This window comes from Puma concolor, chromosome E3, assembly GCF_028749965.1.
Source record: "Puma concolor isolate L17-30 chromosome E3, mPumCon1.1.hap2, whole genome shotgun sequence".
In the NCBI taxonomy this organism is placed as follows: Eukaryota; Metazoa; Chordata; class Mammalia; order Carnivora; family Felidae; genus Puma; species Puma concolor.
Genome location: NC_141682.1, coordinates 10,889,953 through 10,907,465, shown reverse-complemented (window position 1 = coordinate 10,907,465; position 17,513 = coordinate 10,889,953). Strand labels below are relative to the sequence as shown.

Sequence of the window (17,513 nt, the reverse complement as noted above, 5' to 3'; positions counted from 1 at the left end):
ACTGACCCTGTGACCAGGTCCCTGTCCCCAGCACACCCTCTCTCTCTCCATCCCCTGACCTTGGCCTGGGGCGGGGCAAGGCCCCTTTCCATGAAGCAAGAGGCTTGACTTTCATTCCCTTAGAAGGTTTTTGCGTGAAGCAGGGAAAGCGGACGTGAGAATTGCTACTTTTAAATGAAAATGGTCTATTGGGATGTTTCAGTTGAAGGAAGCATCTCGTTTCTCTGGCTGTGGCTTTTCTGACTCAGAAGGTCCCTTTGGGCCCCTGCCCCTCCCGTGAGACAGCTGTGTTTCTGCCCAATCAGCTCGGCCGCGCGGCTCCGCTCCTTCGGAAACGTGACGCACTCTGTCCACAGCAGACGTCCCCACTGGCTGCGCGAAGTTCCCTGCAGCCTTACTTCTTCCAAGTGAACCGAGGCCCAAAGAAAGGAGCGCCGGGGCTCCCCTAACTCTGCTGAAATCACATGTAATGCTTCTAGGAGGCGAGACAGATCGGATCTCTGCCCGGAGATGTGGATTATTAAATATGGCTCCACCTATATAAATTAACTGTACAAGCTTATGGACCACGAGGAAGAGCCCAGCAGCCGGCATTGGTTAGCACTTTGGAACCTGAATCCAAAGCAAAAAGCACAGGAGTACCAGTGATGCACGACGTTCTAGACGTGGGGACAGGGATGCAACTTGCCCTGAATCTTGACATCCGATCGCGGCAGGGGCTCTGGGCTCCCATGGGAGCCGGGCGGGGGGGTAGGGGGTGATTCCACCTGTAACTGTCCTTTCCCCACCGGTCCCCCGCGGCCTGGTGGATGGTCCTCAGACGTGTCAGCGCGTCTCCCAGGAGCAACCGTGGGGGGTCTAGCGGTTGAGCAACTCAGAGAAGTGACCTTTGGGGAGGCGGTAAATAGTCCTCTGAGCTTGGTGGTCCCCTCGGCTCCTTGAACGAAGATGAAAAGGTTTGTTACAAGGAAAAGGGTTGCCTCGACAGCACTCTGTTCCCTCGGCAGCAGGGTGGCTGGGTCAGGGTCGGGATGCGTGGAGATGGTCAGCGTTCAGCCCCCTTCCTGCCCTGCAGGCTGAGCCCACCCATCAAGCTGCCTTCCTTCCCTTGGAAATCCTGACTGTGCTTATCGATGCCGCCCGGCTGGGGTTAACCCGCACGGGGACGCCCTCTGCCCTGTGACCCGCAGTCACCTTCGAGGCGCGTCCTCTCCCCTCCCACCCAGAAGGCACCTCTGCCAAGAGCGTCTGCTCTAACTCAGCCCTGCTTCCGCCTCGCCTGGCACAGCCCTTCCACTAATTCGAGTCCAGGGATCGTGTCACTCCAGCCTCCAGGCCACCGTGGGTGCCGGCCGTGGAGTTCGGCCCCCTGTGCCCGACGGGATGCTGGACGCAAAAGTTCCATCCAGCCGCGGCTGGACCCCAAGCCGGAACCCACTGTGTCGTTTCTGCCACCCTAACCTACCTCACAGCATCGTTTCTTTCAGCTCAAAAACCTGCACAGCGCTCTGGCTCCCGCCCCGCGTCTCTGCTTCTCTGCTCCCTCGCTCCCCACTCTGCAGTGGAACTTCCGGAATGTTCTCCACTCCCTGTCTTGTGCCCTCAATTCCATTCTCTCCTCAGCATCCGGGGATCCTCTTTCCAGTCTCCCAGGCCGCCCCCTCTCCCATCCCAGAAAACCCAGGTGCAGGCCGCGTGGCTGGCCGCGCCTCCCCATCGTCAGACCCTCTGGGCGCACCGCTGCCCCCCTGCAAATCTTTCCCCCAGCGGGGCGAGGAGGGAGCCCCCACAGCTGCCCTGGCCTGCCCCAGTCCCACGACCGCAGGGCTTATCACCCCCTAACATGCCTCTTCCTTTCCTCTCTCAGCCTACAGCCATCTGTGAAATCTCTCCCACCGGAGTGTAAGTCCTGAACAGTCAGGGATTTGAGTGGATTTTTTTTTTTTCCCTTCAGGTTTTATTTTTAAGTAGGGGCACCTGGGTGGCTCAGTCGGTTAAGCGTCCAACTCTTGATCTCGGCTCAGATCATGATCTCATGCTTTGTGAGTTCGAGCCCCATGTCAGGCTCTGCACAGACAGTGTGGAGACTGTTTGGGACTCTCTCTCTCTCTCCCACTCTCTCTGCCTCTCCTCTGCTCATGCCCCCCCACCCTAAGAATAAATAAATAAATTTTTTAAAAAGCTTTAAAAATTTTAAGTAACCTCTACACCCCCTGTAGGGCTCGAACTCACCACCCTGAGATCAAGAGTTGCACGCTCCACCGACTGAGCCAGCTGGGCACCCATGAGTGGATTTTATGACTGTGTCTGCGGCGCTTAAGGCCGACTTGCCCGCGGCAGGTGCTGGGAGGTATGGTTGGGGGAGGGGCAGTGGCTGAGCTCTCTGTGCCTTCGGGGCACCACGAGAGGGCACGTGTGAACATTCAGCCCCACGCTGGCTGACCAAGCGGGTGCTTCGCACGGTCCAGCCACGACCGTCATGGGCACCCTCCTCTGTCTCCAGGTCCCACCCCTGTCCCTGTGTCCCTCACATGCCGTGTCCCAGTTGCACCGTTTTGCCAGCGAGGCAATAGTCCCAGAAGGTGAAGTCACTCGCTCAGGATTGCGGAGACCACCCAGGGCCCACCCCGTCACCCCACAGCTCACCAGCACCCCCGGCCGGAACCCCCACAACAGCCTGAGGCCCTTGTGCCTGCCGTGGAGCTGTCCCCTCGCCGGGCCTGCCACGGGAGCCGGGGGCGGGGTGGGCACGGGCTGCTCAGGGGGCCCAGCACCTAGAGGCGCGGTCCCATCACCCGACAGAGCCCCCCCCCCATTTCAGCACCATGGGTGCCACCCCTCAACCCCCTCCGGGGCCCCCACGTGGCTCCCCCAGCCCTGTTTTTTTCCCCTTGGGATGGGGCCTCTCAGGCCTGTGAGGCCCACCGCCCTGGAAGAAGGGGCACGTACCTTCCAGGCCCTCGCTAGGCTTCTGTGGCTGCCACGCTCTCGTTCACGTAATCGGGCTCCTCGTCTGGGCTTCCTGCCAGCGACGGGGACGCCTCCCTCGGGCCTCGCTCTGAGGACCAGGGGGCAGACGGTTCGCACGTTCACACCCACACCCGTCCCCCCAGCCAGAGGCTCGGGCCCAGACCCCCAGAGGCTGCAAAACAGCCTGCGGGAAATGCCACACTGAACAGTGTGTCGGTCTCATCCCTGCGGCTCGCCGGAGATTGGCCCGTGGGGGGGGGCTGCCGACGGGGTTCGAGGCGTCTGCGGCCACCGACGGGCCAGAGGCGTCGCTGCACAGTCAGCTGCACGGGCTGCAGGGGAGCCCTCCCGGCCTGGCCCTCCCGGGTCAGACCCCAACTCTCCCTCCCTCGCCCACGCCCGCCCACCGGATCCTCCCAGGCCAGGCGCCAACCCCCCCCCCCCCCCCCCCCCCCCCCCCCGGCAAGCCTGCTGAAGCTGACCGCTCCGGAGCCCCTGCCCTCCAGACACGTACCCACCACCCTCCTGGACTCCCGCCACTGCCGGATGGAAGCTGAGTTCTGATAGTCCTCAGATCCTTCGTCCCCTGCAGGGAGACACCGAGAGAGGGGCTGGCCCAGGCCTCAGGCCGGCAGGGGCGCCTGGGTTCCTCCTGTGCCCCGTGCTGGGCGGCCCCTCGGGGGAGGAAGGGGTCCTGTCGGTGCATCTCACTAGGGCCAGACCCCCGGGGGCCCTCCAGGCCTCGAGCAGTGCTTTATCCAAAGGCACGAGAGCTGAGGTGAACCTTCGGGTTTTGAGGCAAGTGGTGCCTTTGAGCAACGGGGGCCTCGGATCTCAGCCCAGGAGGCTGGCCTCCCTGCCAGCTCCCGGGACTGGCAGCCTCACCTGACTCAGTGTCCTTCCGCTTGCAGATGAGCACGTTCTCGTACGAATTGGCATCATCATCGTCTGCCAGGGAGAGGAGACGGGGCTGTGGGTGCCAGTCGGCCCTGCCCAGCAGGCCGGGCTCTTCCTCCCTCCCTCCCTCCGTCCTGCCTTCCCTCTGTAGGTGACCCGTCCTGCCAAACCCTCAGCCTCTGCACCGACCTCCCCCCACCCCCGCCGGGAGGCTCCCGAACATTCTCCTGGACAAGCTTCTTCATTGACACTGGCCTGGCTTCGGCAGCCGCCACCCTGAGCTCCTTCATTGTCTTCTGAGGTCCCCCCCCAAATGCACCGGGGAGGGGGGAGTAGGGCTCAGGCTGCAATCAGGCAGTTGGCTAGTTGGGAGGGAGGGAGGGAGGCCCGTTGCTACTGGGCAGTGAGGGGCAGGGATTGCTGCTGGAGGCCACGGAGAGGCGGGCTCCGGGCCTAGGCTCGTCCTGAAGCAGTACCTCTGGGCGGGGCGGGGCGACCCCAGGCCTATCAGAGCCTGGCACCCCCTCATGGCCCCCGTCAGGGGCCAGCTGAGCTCTAACTGCTGGCCCACTGCCTGCATCCATCTGAGGTGGGTGCAGGGGGCGGGGAGAAGACCCTCCTCTCTACCCACCACGGCCCCACTCCCCAGCATGGCCCAGGCAGGAGCCAAGATGCAGGAACTGGCCTCAAGCCCCAGACCCGAGCACCTCTCAGCAGGCACTGCCCTCCCTCACTCCTCAGTTTCTTCTTCTGTGAACCAAAGGTGTTAAGGGCCTAAGATTCTGGCATCTTCAGAGCCCGCAGGGCTCAGTGTCGGTCAGCCCGGCCGCCCTGCCCAGGGCCTTTCTCCGAGGTCCCACGTGTACCCATCAGTTGCTGCCCAGTCCCGAGGGGGGGCCTGCACGACACGGGGGCTCAGCCTCCCCCGCTACCTCTGCCCCCAGCTCCCCCTCTGGTGCCCTCACCTCTGCGGCCCACCACCCTGTCCCCTCTCTGCCTCCCACACATCCCTTCCCTACTGCGCTCCTGGGCTTTGGCCCCGAGCTCCCCAACTCCGCCACCCGTCCAGACCTAGGCCCAGCCTCCTCCTCCACGTTCTTCCCACCGCCTCTGGCCCGGGGAACGTGGCTTCTGAAGTTTCCCACCTCCCCTTTTTCCCCCTCCTCCGCCTCACCTTCCAAGGGCTTCTGGAACTGCCCCCAGTTGTAATAGTGCGTGGCAATGGGGTCTCTGGCAAGAAAACACAGACACAGGCTGGTTGCTAGGTAGGCGGGTGGTTGGGGTTGGAGCATCACGGGGGACAGTGAGGCCAGGGCTGTTCCAATATATTGTTCCCCCGGGGGCTCGCGGGGGCTGGGCCAGGCTCTCCCCTGGTCCCTCCGTCCCTGAGCCACCCAGCCTGGCTCCAGCCATCCCGACTCGTCCCCCTCTTCCCTGGGGAGCAGTGTGCCCATCTGTGAGATGAAGAGACATCCCTGAGGGCCCCTCCTCCCTGGGGTTTTTGGAACTTGTCTCTAGGCGATGTGGGATGAGTCCCCCCAGACAAACCCTCCCTAGAGCAGGGCCATGTCCCTGTCCCCACAAAGCCATAACCACCTGAGGGGCAGAGCCTGCCTGGGCCAGTGGGTTCCGGGGCAGGAAGTCTTCCTAAAGGGGGAAGCTCAAAGCAGGGGTGGGTGGGGGGCGGGGATGCGGGGCCAGGGCCCGCAGAAGACCACTCACATGAAGGCTCCATCAGATCCTCGTCTGCTTCCTGCAGGAAGAGGTGAGAATTAGGCCTGAGCCCCGGGCTGTGGGCCCCACCGCAGCCCCCACTTCCCCGGATGCCACCCACCTTTGCTGAAGTTCTCCAGGTACCTAGAGGACGCAGAATCTGGAAGAAAGGCGGGCTCGTGGCTTCCTCCCGTCTCGGCCCCACTCCCACCCCCAAGGAAGGGCCTTCCAGACCCAGGTGTTTCCTACCTTCGTAGCTTTGCACCTGCTCTCTGTCCCCTCCCCCCAGGCCTCCTGGCCCAACACCTCAGGGGACCCCCCCCAATGCCCACGTGTCTCAGTCCCCCCTTCACCCTTGCCCCCACCCCTGTGTCTCAGTCCCTCCTCCCCCCCATGTCTCAGTCCCCCCTCACCCCTGCCCCCACCCTGTGTCTAAGGGCCACTCACCCTCGACGCTGGGGGAGAACCGCAGAAGCTTGTCCTTCCTGCAGGAAAGGGGGAAGGGAGGGGCTGAGGAGGGCTGGGTGGGGAGGAGGCCTTGGGGTTTGTGAACCACAGCCCCAGGGCCCCCTCGTGGAGCCCTCAGAATCCAGCTCGGGGGCTCCGAGGTTCAGGGAGGGAGCGAGGTCTTGGCCGGAGCTCAGCCAGGTGGGGACCGCAGGACCCTCCTTCCCATCACCTCCTATGGGGTTGTGACCCCTCTGGGCCTGGGGTCGGGGGCTTATGCCTACCTTGTTGGTGCCACGTCAGAGGCTGTGTCCAGCAGGGGCCCTGGCCAGGCCTGCCTGACCACTGCGAAGGACAAGGGGGTGTTGGCTGGTCCCCCAGACCAGCCTGCCACTTACAGGCCCCTCACTCCACCAGATCAGGCCTGGCCACCACCTCAGAACGATGGGGACAGATATGGTCACCCCCAACCCTGAGCCCAGTCCCTGGACCCTTCAGTTTGGGGACTCACAGGAATAGGTCCGGGCCACCGCAAAGTTCTGTGCATTCTCTTCCCTGGAAACACAAGGAGCTGTGCTGAGCCAGCGCATGGCCTCCCACAGCCCAAGGGACAGAGAGACAGGAGAGATGGACAGACAGGGGCGAGGAACGGAGAGGGGAGGGACAGACCAGGGTGAGAGTGATCCAGGGCTCCCTGATGCCCCATTCTCCGGACTGCTCCCCAACCCTGCCCGCCGGGTGTCCACCCTTCTCGCACGGCCCCAGGCTGGAGCCAGCTGTCTCCACGGCCTCCCCAGGAACCCCGGAGATGGTCAGGAGGGTCTGTGGGCGGGGGCTGGGGAGGCGGCCCCGAGATTCTCCGGTGAGGGTCAGGTGGCTCTTCAGAGATCTCAACCGACGGTAACTTCAGTCCCTTTTGAGATGTTCCAACCCACCATTTGCTCCCAAATACCTGGTGAGGTAACTTCAAAGCGAGACACAGCGAGGTGTCCGGCCATCACCCCCGTGTCTTCTTTCTTTGAAACGGATCTCTGATTTTTATGGAGGCCCATCTAAAAGACTGTATTTCCCAGTCTCTCTCGTGCCTAAGCACGGCCCTGTGATTAAGCCCTAGTCAATGAGACGCAAGCCAAGGTTGTTGGGACCTCCAGGAAAACGTCTTTAAAGGAGGCACTGTCAACAGGGGTGCACCCTTTTTATCCTGGTGCTTCATTCTTACTACTACTGCCTGGAACACAGAGATGAGGGCTGGAGCTCTGGCTGCCATTTTGGACCATGAAGCTCCCTGGAGAGCAGAAGCCACCACTAAGGGTGGGAGGGCAGGTTGGCTAAACATTAAAGCCTTTGGGGCTCCTCCTCTGGACCAGAATGGGTATCTGGCCCAGGCTTCCAGGAGCTCCTGGAAGGCTGAGGGGTCAGGGTGACCTGATTTAGGAGGGCTGTCCTAACTCCACAGGAGAGAGTCAGGCATGGCTTCCCACGGGAGCTGGGCCTGGAACACACAGCGGTCACTTCACGTAGGCTGGCAGGATGGAACCCAAGTGAAGTGGGTTCTCCTCCTGTCCAGGCCCAGTTTCCACTTCCCACCATGACAAAGTTTCACTTCTGGCTCTAGCTCAGTCAGGGGCCCCGAGTGGGCAGGCACTGAGAGAGGGAGACAGGCGATACGGAGGAGGCCTGCCTTGGGGCAGGGGTGTGGGAGGCACCAGCGGGGCCCAGGTCCCCCACCCCACCCTCACCCCCTGTGGAGCCTGTGGGCTGGAGATGCAGGGGAACAAGTGGTCAACAAAGCCGGGAAAAGTCTAGTCCTGGGCCCAGGGCTGGGTGTGGATGGGGACACTCTATTTTCAAACTTCATTGTGGTTTTTCAGTTGCAAAAGGAAATGAGAAAGCGTGTGTGCGCAGTCGTAGGTAAGTTCCTTCCCTGGGCGGGCACACGGTGCCGCATGTGTGAGAAACACACGCATGAGCAAGAATGCGGGGGGCGTGTGGGTGTGAGTGGGCACGCCGGCCCGTGCACACGTGTGCACGCGGGTCTCAGCGCAGGGGGTCTCTCCCGGGTCTCAGCCCAGGCCCGCCGTCTGTCACTTTCCTGCTCAGTGTAAGGACACCAGTGGCCCCTGCCCTCCTGACCTGGGCTGTCCTTGGGCCACACCCCGGTCTGCAGCGACCGGCACCTCTGACTCTCCCAGCGCTCGCCTGTCCCCAAAGTGCCATCCGGCCTGGGGTCAATGACCCCGTTTCACCTCTCCCCCTAGCTCCCTGCTTCCGGCTCCTCTGTGGCTCCCCCGGGCCCTCAGGACAAAGGCCACAGCCTCCGCCCCCTCGCCCAGCTCACGTCTCTCAAGAGAGGCCTGTACCTGCCACCTCAGCCCCAGAAGACTGTGTCCACCCCGGTCCTCGGTGGGCAACGGTCCGCACTGTTCTCTCTCTGGAATGTTCCCTTTCGCCTTCTTTCTTTCTTCAGATCCTCCCCACCTCCCCCCCCCCCCCCCCCCCCCCCCCCCCCCCGCCCCGGCAGGCCTCCTGATTCCCCCAGGACACGCCCACATCCTCCTGGAGCTCTGAGCCCTGTGAGCCTTTCTTCCAGGGGAGACCTGTACCCCGCTTTGCTCTGCGCCCGGTCTCGGTTCCCCACGTGGCCTAGGAGGGCAGGACTCTTGTGTCCGCCCCCAGCACCAGCACAGCGGCCTCCCCTGGGCTGGGGGCAAGGGGAGGCCCTCTGGGCAGGCAGGCTGTCCCTCCTCCCAAGGCTGGACTGCTCGGGAACCATTGGAGGAAGGAGGCGGGAAGGGGTGAGGGAAGGGGGGCAGGGACACCCAAGGGGCTGCCCCTGTGGAGGCCCACAGCCAGGGCACCCCAAGTCACTGGGCTGGGGACACCTAAGCACTCACAGGCTCCTCTGCTCGTAGATCTTCTCAGACTTCTTCACCACTGCAAGAACAAGACCAGATCATCAAGCGTCCCAGTGCCGGGGCGGGCACTGAGCTCTGAGATCCCCCCATCTTGTCTCCCCTGTGCCCTGGGCAGGCCCCAGATGGGACATGGGACACGGCCGGCCAATCGCCGCGGGCCACCTGTCACTGATACGGCGTCTGCTCTCTGGGAGAGCGGAGCATGAAGGTCCACGCTGCAGGCAGCACAGCACATCTCCACCCTTTTGCCAGAGCATTCCCCTGCCCCAGACCCCTTGACCCAGCACAACCAAAGCCCCACAGTGACCCAGACTCATGGTCTTCAGGGCTGGTTTAGGGTTTCATCCCTGCCTCGTCAAAGCCTGTCTTTCGGTCCACCCAGCGCGGCCAGGTCCGGGTACGCCCTTGTTCCCCGCCGCGCTGTTACCTGGCCGGGAGCAGCGCACGCACAGGCTGGCCACCGTCCCCAGAAGCAGCAGCAGGGCCACCCCCGGCCACAGCAGCTCGGCGTCCACGTTCATGTCCGCTCCTAGCCACTCGTCCTGCAGGGCTGCAACGTGGATCATCCCGTGACCGCCCCTCCAGGGTCCTGCCCAGCCCCACACCCTCGGATTTCCAGACCCCCTGTCCCGACAGCCCCACGGCTGAGCCCAGGCCCTGGGAGCACCGGCTCCCCTCCCTGCCCTAGCAACGGGTCAGGCTGGAATCAGCCCTGGAACCACCTTGCTCCCTCATTGGACCCCAAACCCGCGGTCCTGGCCCCAGGGCCATCACCGACACTTGGTTAAGTGCTGGAAGGTTCTGGGGACCAGACAGCACCATGTGCCCTTTGCTTAATCCACACAGCTGCCCTCCCAACATTTCACAAATATAAAAACTGAGGCCGGAGGGGCGCCTGGGTGACTCAGTCGGTAGAGCGTCTGACTTTGGCTCAGGTCATGATCTCATGGCTGGCGAGTTCGAGCCAGACGTCGGGCCCTGTGCTGACAGCTGGGAGATTGGAGTCTGCTTCGAATTCTGTGTCTCCCTCTCTCTCTGCCTCTTCCCCACTCATGCTCTGTCTCTCTCTCTCTCTCAAAATGCATAAACATAAAGAAAGAAAAAGAGAGAGAGAGAGAGAAAGAAAGAAAAGAAAGAGGAAGAGGAAGAGGAAGGAAGGAAGAAAGAGGAAGAGGAAGGAAGGAAGGAAGAGGAAGGAAGGGAGGGAGGAAGGAAGAGAAGGAAGAAAGGAGAAACTGAGGCTGGAGATCCCAGCTGCAAAGTAAAAAGTCAGGACTCAAACTCCAGCCTCGGGGCCCTAAGTCTGGCTCTACCCTGTCGCCTCCTGTAAACCCAGCTTTGCTTCCTGAGCTCGGTCCACGGCCCCTTCGGCACCGGAGCCCCGGCAGCCGACACCCACCCTAGGGCGTTTCTCGGCCCCTCTCAGGAGTGGGATCTCCTTTCCTTAGGCACCAGGGGGGTCCTGAGGGCATAAGGGGAAGAAGGGTGCGGGGGGCAGAGAGGCCTGGCGGGCTCCCCCTGCAGCTGGCGGCGGGAGGTGCCGGGAGCGTCGCGGGCTGTAAGGCGGACTCTGCAGGGTGAGGACACTCTGAATCCCGCCTGGCCTCGGGCCACCGCTTGGTCAGTGGCTGGTCCCAGCCGCGGAGCCACGCTGGGACTGCCAGTCCTTGGCGAAGCCACGGGCGGCCACACACCGGGGCCCGGGGAGTGCCCCGCTGAGGGGGTTTCCGGGAAGAATCGTCGCGAGCGCGGAGACGGTCTCCTGGCAGTGGCCGGGGGACGCGGCTGAGGGGGCGACAGGGCGTCTCCGAGGGGGCCCACACCGGCTCCCTGCGCATCCTGTGCACACCTGTTTTCCCCCTGCCTCAGCCACCCGGGGGGAGGGCTTCTCCCCACTTTACAGCCGGGGAAGGCGAGGCCGGGGGAGAAGCGGAGCCTCGTGTCGCCCGGCTCCTGCCCTGGGCTCCCCGAGGCCTACACCGCGGCGGCCGGCGGTCCCTTTCGCCTCTCCGGGCTGCCTCCACCCTTGTGGCAAAAATGACCAGGAACCTCCACGCCACACGGAGCCTCCGTCGGGGCCGTCACGGACAAGCCACCCCTCCTTCCCCAAACACCGAGTGAGTCAGTGGGAGCACGAGCGTCGCCAAATCTCAGGACGGGGCGGCCCCCGCCACCCCGCGACGTTGTCCGTGTTGAGCCCCGCCCTCTCAGAGCCGGGGCGCTGCCCTCCCGGCCTGCACAACCTCCTCCCCGCCCAACCTTGGGCCGCCCGCCCCAGGGCACTTCAGGCTGTGCGGGGTTGGGAGCACCTGGTCCTGGAGGGAGGACTCCAGCTTGTGCCTGTTTGTCTCCTGGCCTCGGTTTTCTCATCTACAAAATGGGGATCGACGCAGTGCCTTCCTCAAAGCACTTTTGGCAGATGATAAACAGTCTGGCTCACCGGCCGGGCTTCCGGAAGAGAAGCGTGCTAAGGGTCTTATTTCTGGCCGGCTGGTTTAGAGAACTCACTCGTGCTCTTGCGGCCTGGCGATGGAGGCCCAGGACCTGGCCTGCTGACCTCTGTGGCCGTCCCGGGGAAGGGGGACCCTCGACCGCAGGGCATCCTGGCCACCAGGGCGCCCTCTTGCTTCCTGGACCCGGCTGTCCGGGGACAAGCAGCACGGTCGGGGCCGGGGTGGGGGGGCATCCTGGCCCACCCCCGTCCCCCTGGCACTGGCTGAGGGAAGGAGGGGGAGCCCGAGAACACAGCGTGTGTCTGCCTCTGCTGTGGAATCCCAGCCTCACTGGCCTTCGGCGGCCCTTCTACAACAGGGGAAATAATGACACATCCCTCAGGTGTGTCACATGAGGCCCAGCATCGAGATGGTGCTCGGAGGTGCTAGTGTGGGAGTCTGGGGGACACAGCTGGATGACAACCACGACTCGCCACCATCAGGGTCCCCATGGAACGGGAAGGGGCAGCCACAGCCTTTTGGGGGCGGGGGGTGTTGCAGTGAATAGTGTGGGGTAACCCTACCAGAACCGTCCCGCCTGGTCCCCCAGACACACCGGCCCGAGCCCCCCTCCACCGCCCCACGGGGGCCATCGTGCTGGGACCCCGGGGCGGGCTGGGATCCGGCCCGGCCCCTCAGTTGTCACAGACGTGCCAAGTGTCACTTGGGAGATGCCAGCTCCCTTCATCCAAAGGAGGAGAGGGAGGCCCAGAGAGACAGGCACTCCGTCCGAGTTCCCCCAGCGAGCCCGTCAGCAGAACCAGGACCCCAGCTCAGGCAGGGCTGGCTCCAAAGGCCACGCTCCTGTACCCCTTTCTTACAATTCTATTTTTAAGAAGCATGAAATATTTTTTCAAAGAGAGGCCCCCAGACTGAGCAGATCCGCCCTCCGGCTGGGCTTTCCCACCCAGGCCCCACGAGCTGGTGGGCGCAGGATGAGGGTTGGGGGAGGAGGCTGAGCCCCCAGGAGAGGCAGGCCCAGGGGCCCCAGGAGGGCCCCAAGGGGCAGGCAGGGCTGGGTGGGGTGGGGAGGCGAGGCGGCCTGTGGCCACAGGCCGAGGTGCCGCGGGCCAAAATAGCACAAAGGGAAGTGCGCAGTTTTCAGATGAACAAGGTTTGCAACAGCCCTCGGTGGGAAAGCCCTCAGGGCCGGGCCTCAGTGTCCCAGCCTCCTGCCCCATCTCCCAGCCCTACCTCCAGCCGTAGATGGGGAAACTGAGGCCTACCAGGGCGGCAGGGCAGACTAGGGGGTAGGAGTGGAGCGAGAGATTCGGATCTGGGCCCGGGGAAGGCTTTATCCGCTGGGCTCTGCTCTGGTGCCTGTTCCCTTTCCCATGTAATCTTGGCCTTCAGATAAGGCCAACCCAGGGACCTCTAACGGAGGCTCGTAATGCTCAGGAGGCCAGTGTGGGGGCCTGGGCAGCCCTTGTTCCGGGGCAGAGGTGGGGAATGGTGACGGCCAAGGTCAAGGCCGGTGGGGGGGTGGGGGATGGTGACAGAGCCGGGCACAAGCAGGTCCCCAGGGCCTACGGCCTTGCAGTCAGAGAGCAGAGAGCTGGAGCGCCAGGCTGGGGGCTGGGTGGGGGCGGTGGGAGGGCTGCTTCCATCTGGCCTGAGGCAGGCCCTGGGCACGCTTGCCTGTGGAGTCCCACCCGTCCTCCAATAGCCCGGTGGCAGGGATGTTACAGTCCCATTTTACGGACAAAGAAACCAGGGCTCATGGGCCTGGCCCCTCACCGGTCTCTGGAAGCGATAGGACCCGCAGGGGCTTCCCAGGCCCTCGTAGGCTGGGCTGGGGAAGGCGAGGGTGGGAAGGTGGCCAGAAACAGGCTGCCCCTGGGTGCCGCAGGGTGCCGCAGGGTCCCGGAGGGAGCACTTCCCAGCCAGGGGCGCCAGGGCAGGACCAGGACCCAGCGGCTGGGCATCTCCCCACCCCACCCGGCAGGACCCCCCCAGCACTCCCGCTGGGCCAGTGGAGCCATTCCTGCCCCCGTGGGGAGTTCAGTGGGAGCCAGCCTCCGGACCCCTGGCCCTGGGCCAGGCTCCAGGCACTCCTGGGCAAGACTTACCTGACAGCTGGGGGCTCCTCACTGCGGCCACTTCATCCTGAGCCCACACACCTGCCCGAGCTGACGCCAACGCCACAGACTCTGGCGGGCAGCAGGCAAGGCAGCGGGCTTCCTGTCAGCCCCTGAATCATCCCTCACACATCCGCTGCTCTGCCGGACAGGCTCTGCTGTTAACAGACGGAGACACAGAGACACTCGCAGAGACAGGGAGAGACGCCTGGGAGAGACGCCTTGGAGAGACGCCAAGGGACGAGGGGAGAGAGAGAGACACGGACGCAAGCAGGCGCGGAGAGAACACACACACACACACACACACACACACACACACACACACACACTAAATACACACATGTAAACCCAAGTCACACAGAGAGGAAGAGACATACACAGAGGGACTGGGAGAAAAGAAGGAAGTGGGGTGCACACACACACACGCACACACACACACAGGCAACCAGAAAGTAGGAAGAGATGGAAAGACACACACACACACACACACACACACACACACACACACACTTCGAGAGGGAGCAGCACACAGAAAAAGGCACACAGGCAGGGAAAGGATGAGAAACAGACACACACATGCATACACATGTACAGAGTGTCCTTTCCCCTCCAGAGACAGGCAGAGCCTGAGCTTGAGATTGACCGACAGACACAGAGACCCGCAGACTCTCAGAGACGCACAGAGGGAGGGAGAACGAGAGAGAGGCACCCAGGGAGCGAGAGTCCCAGGGAATGAGACACGCTCTCACGCGCACACACCGTGCACGCTCCCGTGGAACGTGGGACAGAGGGACGCACGGCAGGTGCGCGCTGGGGCAGACAGAACAGCGCTGCAGCCCGCCCGCCATAGGCGTCAGAAGCAGCAGGACAGGGAGGTGAGCCGGAGGACACAAGGGCGGAGATGATCCAGGAGCCACGGCTCACGGCCCCCCACCCCCGCCCTGATTCCCAGAGACCCAGAGACCCCTCCCGCGGCTGCTGCCCCCATGCCTATACCCCGTCCACTTCAGGGACTCCACGCTGGCTCCTGGGGGACCCACAAATGCACAGGTTGCTTGGGTGCCTTCTGTTACTGGGCGTTGACTTGCCTAAGGCCATGGAACTGGTAGTGGCACCCCACTCGCAGGAGACCCCAGGGAAACCCACCAGGGTCCCAAGCCTCCATTAGTCTGGAATTTCAGAGCCCAGGCCCTCCGGTCCCGTGGGCCCCTTTTGGCCAGAGACTTGGTTTCTCTTTCGGCCCGGCCCGTCCAGGCCGGGGCCAGGGCTGCCCGCGGCTGCCACCCTGTGGAGAAGATAGGTAGTGCAGCGGCCAAGCCTTGATGTGGGAAATCCCTGGGGCCTCATGCCAGGAGCTTGTCCCCCATCCCAGTGCACGGTGGCACCGGGACTAAAGCCAAGTCCGTCTGACTCCCAGGCCCGTGCCTGTGCGGGCGCTGCCATACTCTATTCCCCGCTGGGCCATGCTTCATTTGGTTCCCACGGTAACTGGCCCCTTTGATGTCACTTTCCTTACACAGGCAGAGAAGGCTGGAAGCCCATGGAAGCTATGCTGGATTTGAGCCCAGATCCCAAATCTCCAGCCTGTTGTCTTCTCACCACCCACAAGTGCAGGGAGGCTGGTGGCTGTGTGCCAGCGGCCCTCCATGCTGGGACCACCTGCCCGAGCCCCACTCAGACAACTGGAACAAGCTGGTGTTGGTGTCCATCGATCCCGGGACTGTGCCTCTACCCAGGGGTCTCCAGCTGGCAGAGATGGACAGAACCTCACACATCCAATGGGAAGGAGCTATCGTCCTACATGCCTGGCTTCTGTCTCAGGCCTTAGCAATGGCAGAAGTGACCTCCAACCACTGGTAAGGTGTTAAGGTCAATCTGCGGTGGGACCTAGCTCAGACCCTCTCTGAGCCCATTTTTTTTTCTTTTTTAAAGTTTATTTTGTAAGAGGGGGAGAGCACAAGCAGGGAAAGGGGAGAGGGAGGGAGGAGGAAGGGAGGGAGGGAAGGAGGGAGGGGGAGAGGGGGGGAGAGAGAGAGAGAGAGAGAGAGAGAGAGAGAGAGAGAGAGAGAATATCCCAAGCAGACTTCGAACCACCAGTGCAGAGCCTGATGCGGTGCTCAAACTCTCAAACTGCAAGATCATGACCTGAGCCGAAGTTGGAGGCTTAACCAACTGAGCCACCCAAGCGCCCCTGGGGTCACAGAGATACTAAAGGCTGATGGGAAGCTGTGGATTATCCACAGAAAAAGCACCTTGAGAAGTGTGCACGTTCTAGAAACCCCTGGAGCCAGGGGGTCTGCCACCCCCAAGCCTAAGGTGCAAAAGAGCCTCCCTTCCACTCCTCCTCCCCAGCCTTCTGACACCCACTTTTGGCTGTGAACTCACTCCCCAAAGGCACCTATTCTCATTCTTCAACCTCCCCCAACCTAAGCGACTGCTTGTTTTGGCATCTACAGGTATTTCTGAGGGGCTTTGAATCTAACGAAAGTGCCATTGCAGTCTGTCCACACCCGGGCCTAGGTCCCGTCTCTCACATCGTTGTGATCCATCAACACGCGCCTACGGTTCATTCCATTATCCGAAGGCAGCTTCTGCTGCCGTGTGATCTGTCTGGGGCACATACCTGGGAGGGGAAGGCTAATTCGATATTCAAGCTCATTCCCAAAGTGACCACCCACTTACATGCTCATCTGTAACACGAGAGACCACAAACCCTCTAGGCAACTGGCTTGTCAGTTCATGACGTGCGCCACTTGAACGGGGTGCACGACGGTACTTTCTTTCTTCGCGGTCTTGACTTACAAGGAATGCCGGGATTGCTAGTGGGGCTGAGCACCGTTTTTTGGCCTTACTTCCTCTTTCACGACATACCTGTTAACACCTTCCTTCTCTGTGGGGTTTTTCTCTGGACAATTTGCCAGAATTCTTTACGTGTATATATATACATATTTAAAAATTTTTTATTTATTTACTGACGGAGAAAGAGAGGAAGCATGCTGGAGAGGGGCAGAGAGAATCCCAAGCAGGCCCCATACCGGCATTAGAGTCTGACACAGGGCTCGAACATACAAACCGTGAGATCACGACCTGATCTGAAACCAAGCGTCTGATGCTTCAACTGAGCCACCCAGGCGCCCCTGCAGGAATTCTTTACACACCCCTCACCTTTCGTTTTAGTCTTTAACGTGTCTTTTCATTTTGTTTATATTTTGACAGAATACCTTGAAAAAATATCTAGGGGCGCCGGGGTGGCTCAGTTGGTTAAGCGGCCGCCTTCAGCTCAGGTCATGATGTTTGAGTTCAAGCCCCGCACTGGGCTGACGGCTCAGAGCCTGGAGCCTGCTTCCGATTCTGTGTCTCCCTCTCTCTCTGACCCTCCCCCACTCACACTCTGTGTCTCTCAAAAATAAACATTAAAATAAAAAAATATCTATTGAGCACACTCTTAGTTTCAAAAATATAATGCATGAGAAAGACCCTACAGATTCCAAGGCACCTTGGTGCTATTTACAGAATCTCTAGGCTACCTGAAAAGCTGCTCTGACTTCCCTCCCTCCTAATCCCGTTCAAAAAGAGAAGCTTCGAGGCCAGTAATAATGAATAATTTTATTAACGTTTACCTTGTCTCCGACAGTGAACAAAAGAACAGGTACAGGAAACAATTCTCTCTGGTCCCCAAACTGCATACCAAAGAGCCCGCCATCGTGAAACAGTTTTTGCTTTTATTTGTATATTTGGTATTTTACGCTTAGAGGGTGGTTACAGATAGGGGAAGAGATTAGTAGTAGGTTATAATTAAGTACAGTCTTCATCGTTTTGGTTCATGGTCATGACAACAAACTGCAAAAGGAAACCTCTCAGAGGGATGTTATAAGCCTGTTGACTTCCTGTGAGTATCAAACGTCTCACCGTTGTTCAAGATTGGCCAAGAAAGCGCAAAGGACAGACCAAAGCTCTTCATCCAAAACTTGAAAGGCAGATGCGGGGAGGCCCCGGCCGGA

The 17,513-nt window shown here is 61.5% G+C and overlaps 1 protein-coding gene across 2 annotated transcripts; it reads right to left on the bottom strand.

Annotated features, from left to right (window-relative positions):
• Positions 1–165: 165 nt before the first annotated feature.
• LAT2 (linker for activation of T cells family member 2) lies at positions 166–13,744 on the bottom strand. 2 transcript variants are annotated; one of them, XM_086692119.1, is made up of 13 exons: positions 13,504–13,744; positions 9,370–9,492; positions 8,922–8,961; positions 6,539–6,603; positions 6,312–6,372; positions 6,028–6,065; positions 5,702–5,740; positions 5,590–5,620; positions 5,042–5,097; positions 3,856–3,918; positions 3,485–3,556; positions 2,950–3,058; positions 166–937 (listed from the first exon to the last, which is right to left on the bottom strand). In XM_086692119.1, exons 2-12 carry the CDS (start codon positions 9,461–9,463, stop codon positions 2,964–2,966), a joined length of 654 nt encoding a protein of 217 aa, XP_086548245.1. In that variant the 5' UTR covers positions 9,464–9,492; positions 13,504–13,744; the 3' UTR covers positions 166–937; positions 2,950–2,963. The 2 variants fall into 2 exon arrangements, with proteins under 2 accessions (XP_086548245.1, XP_086548246.1); XM_086692120.1 differs by having other exon boundaries at positions 6,539–6,582.
• Positions 13,745–17,513: the final 3,769 nt, after the last annotated feature.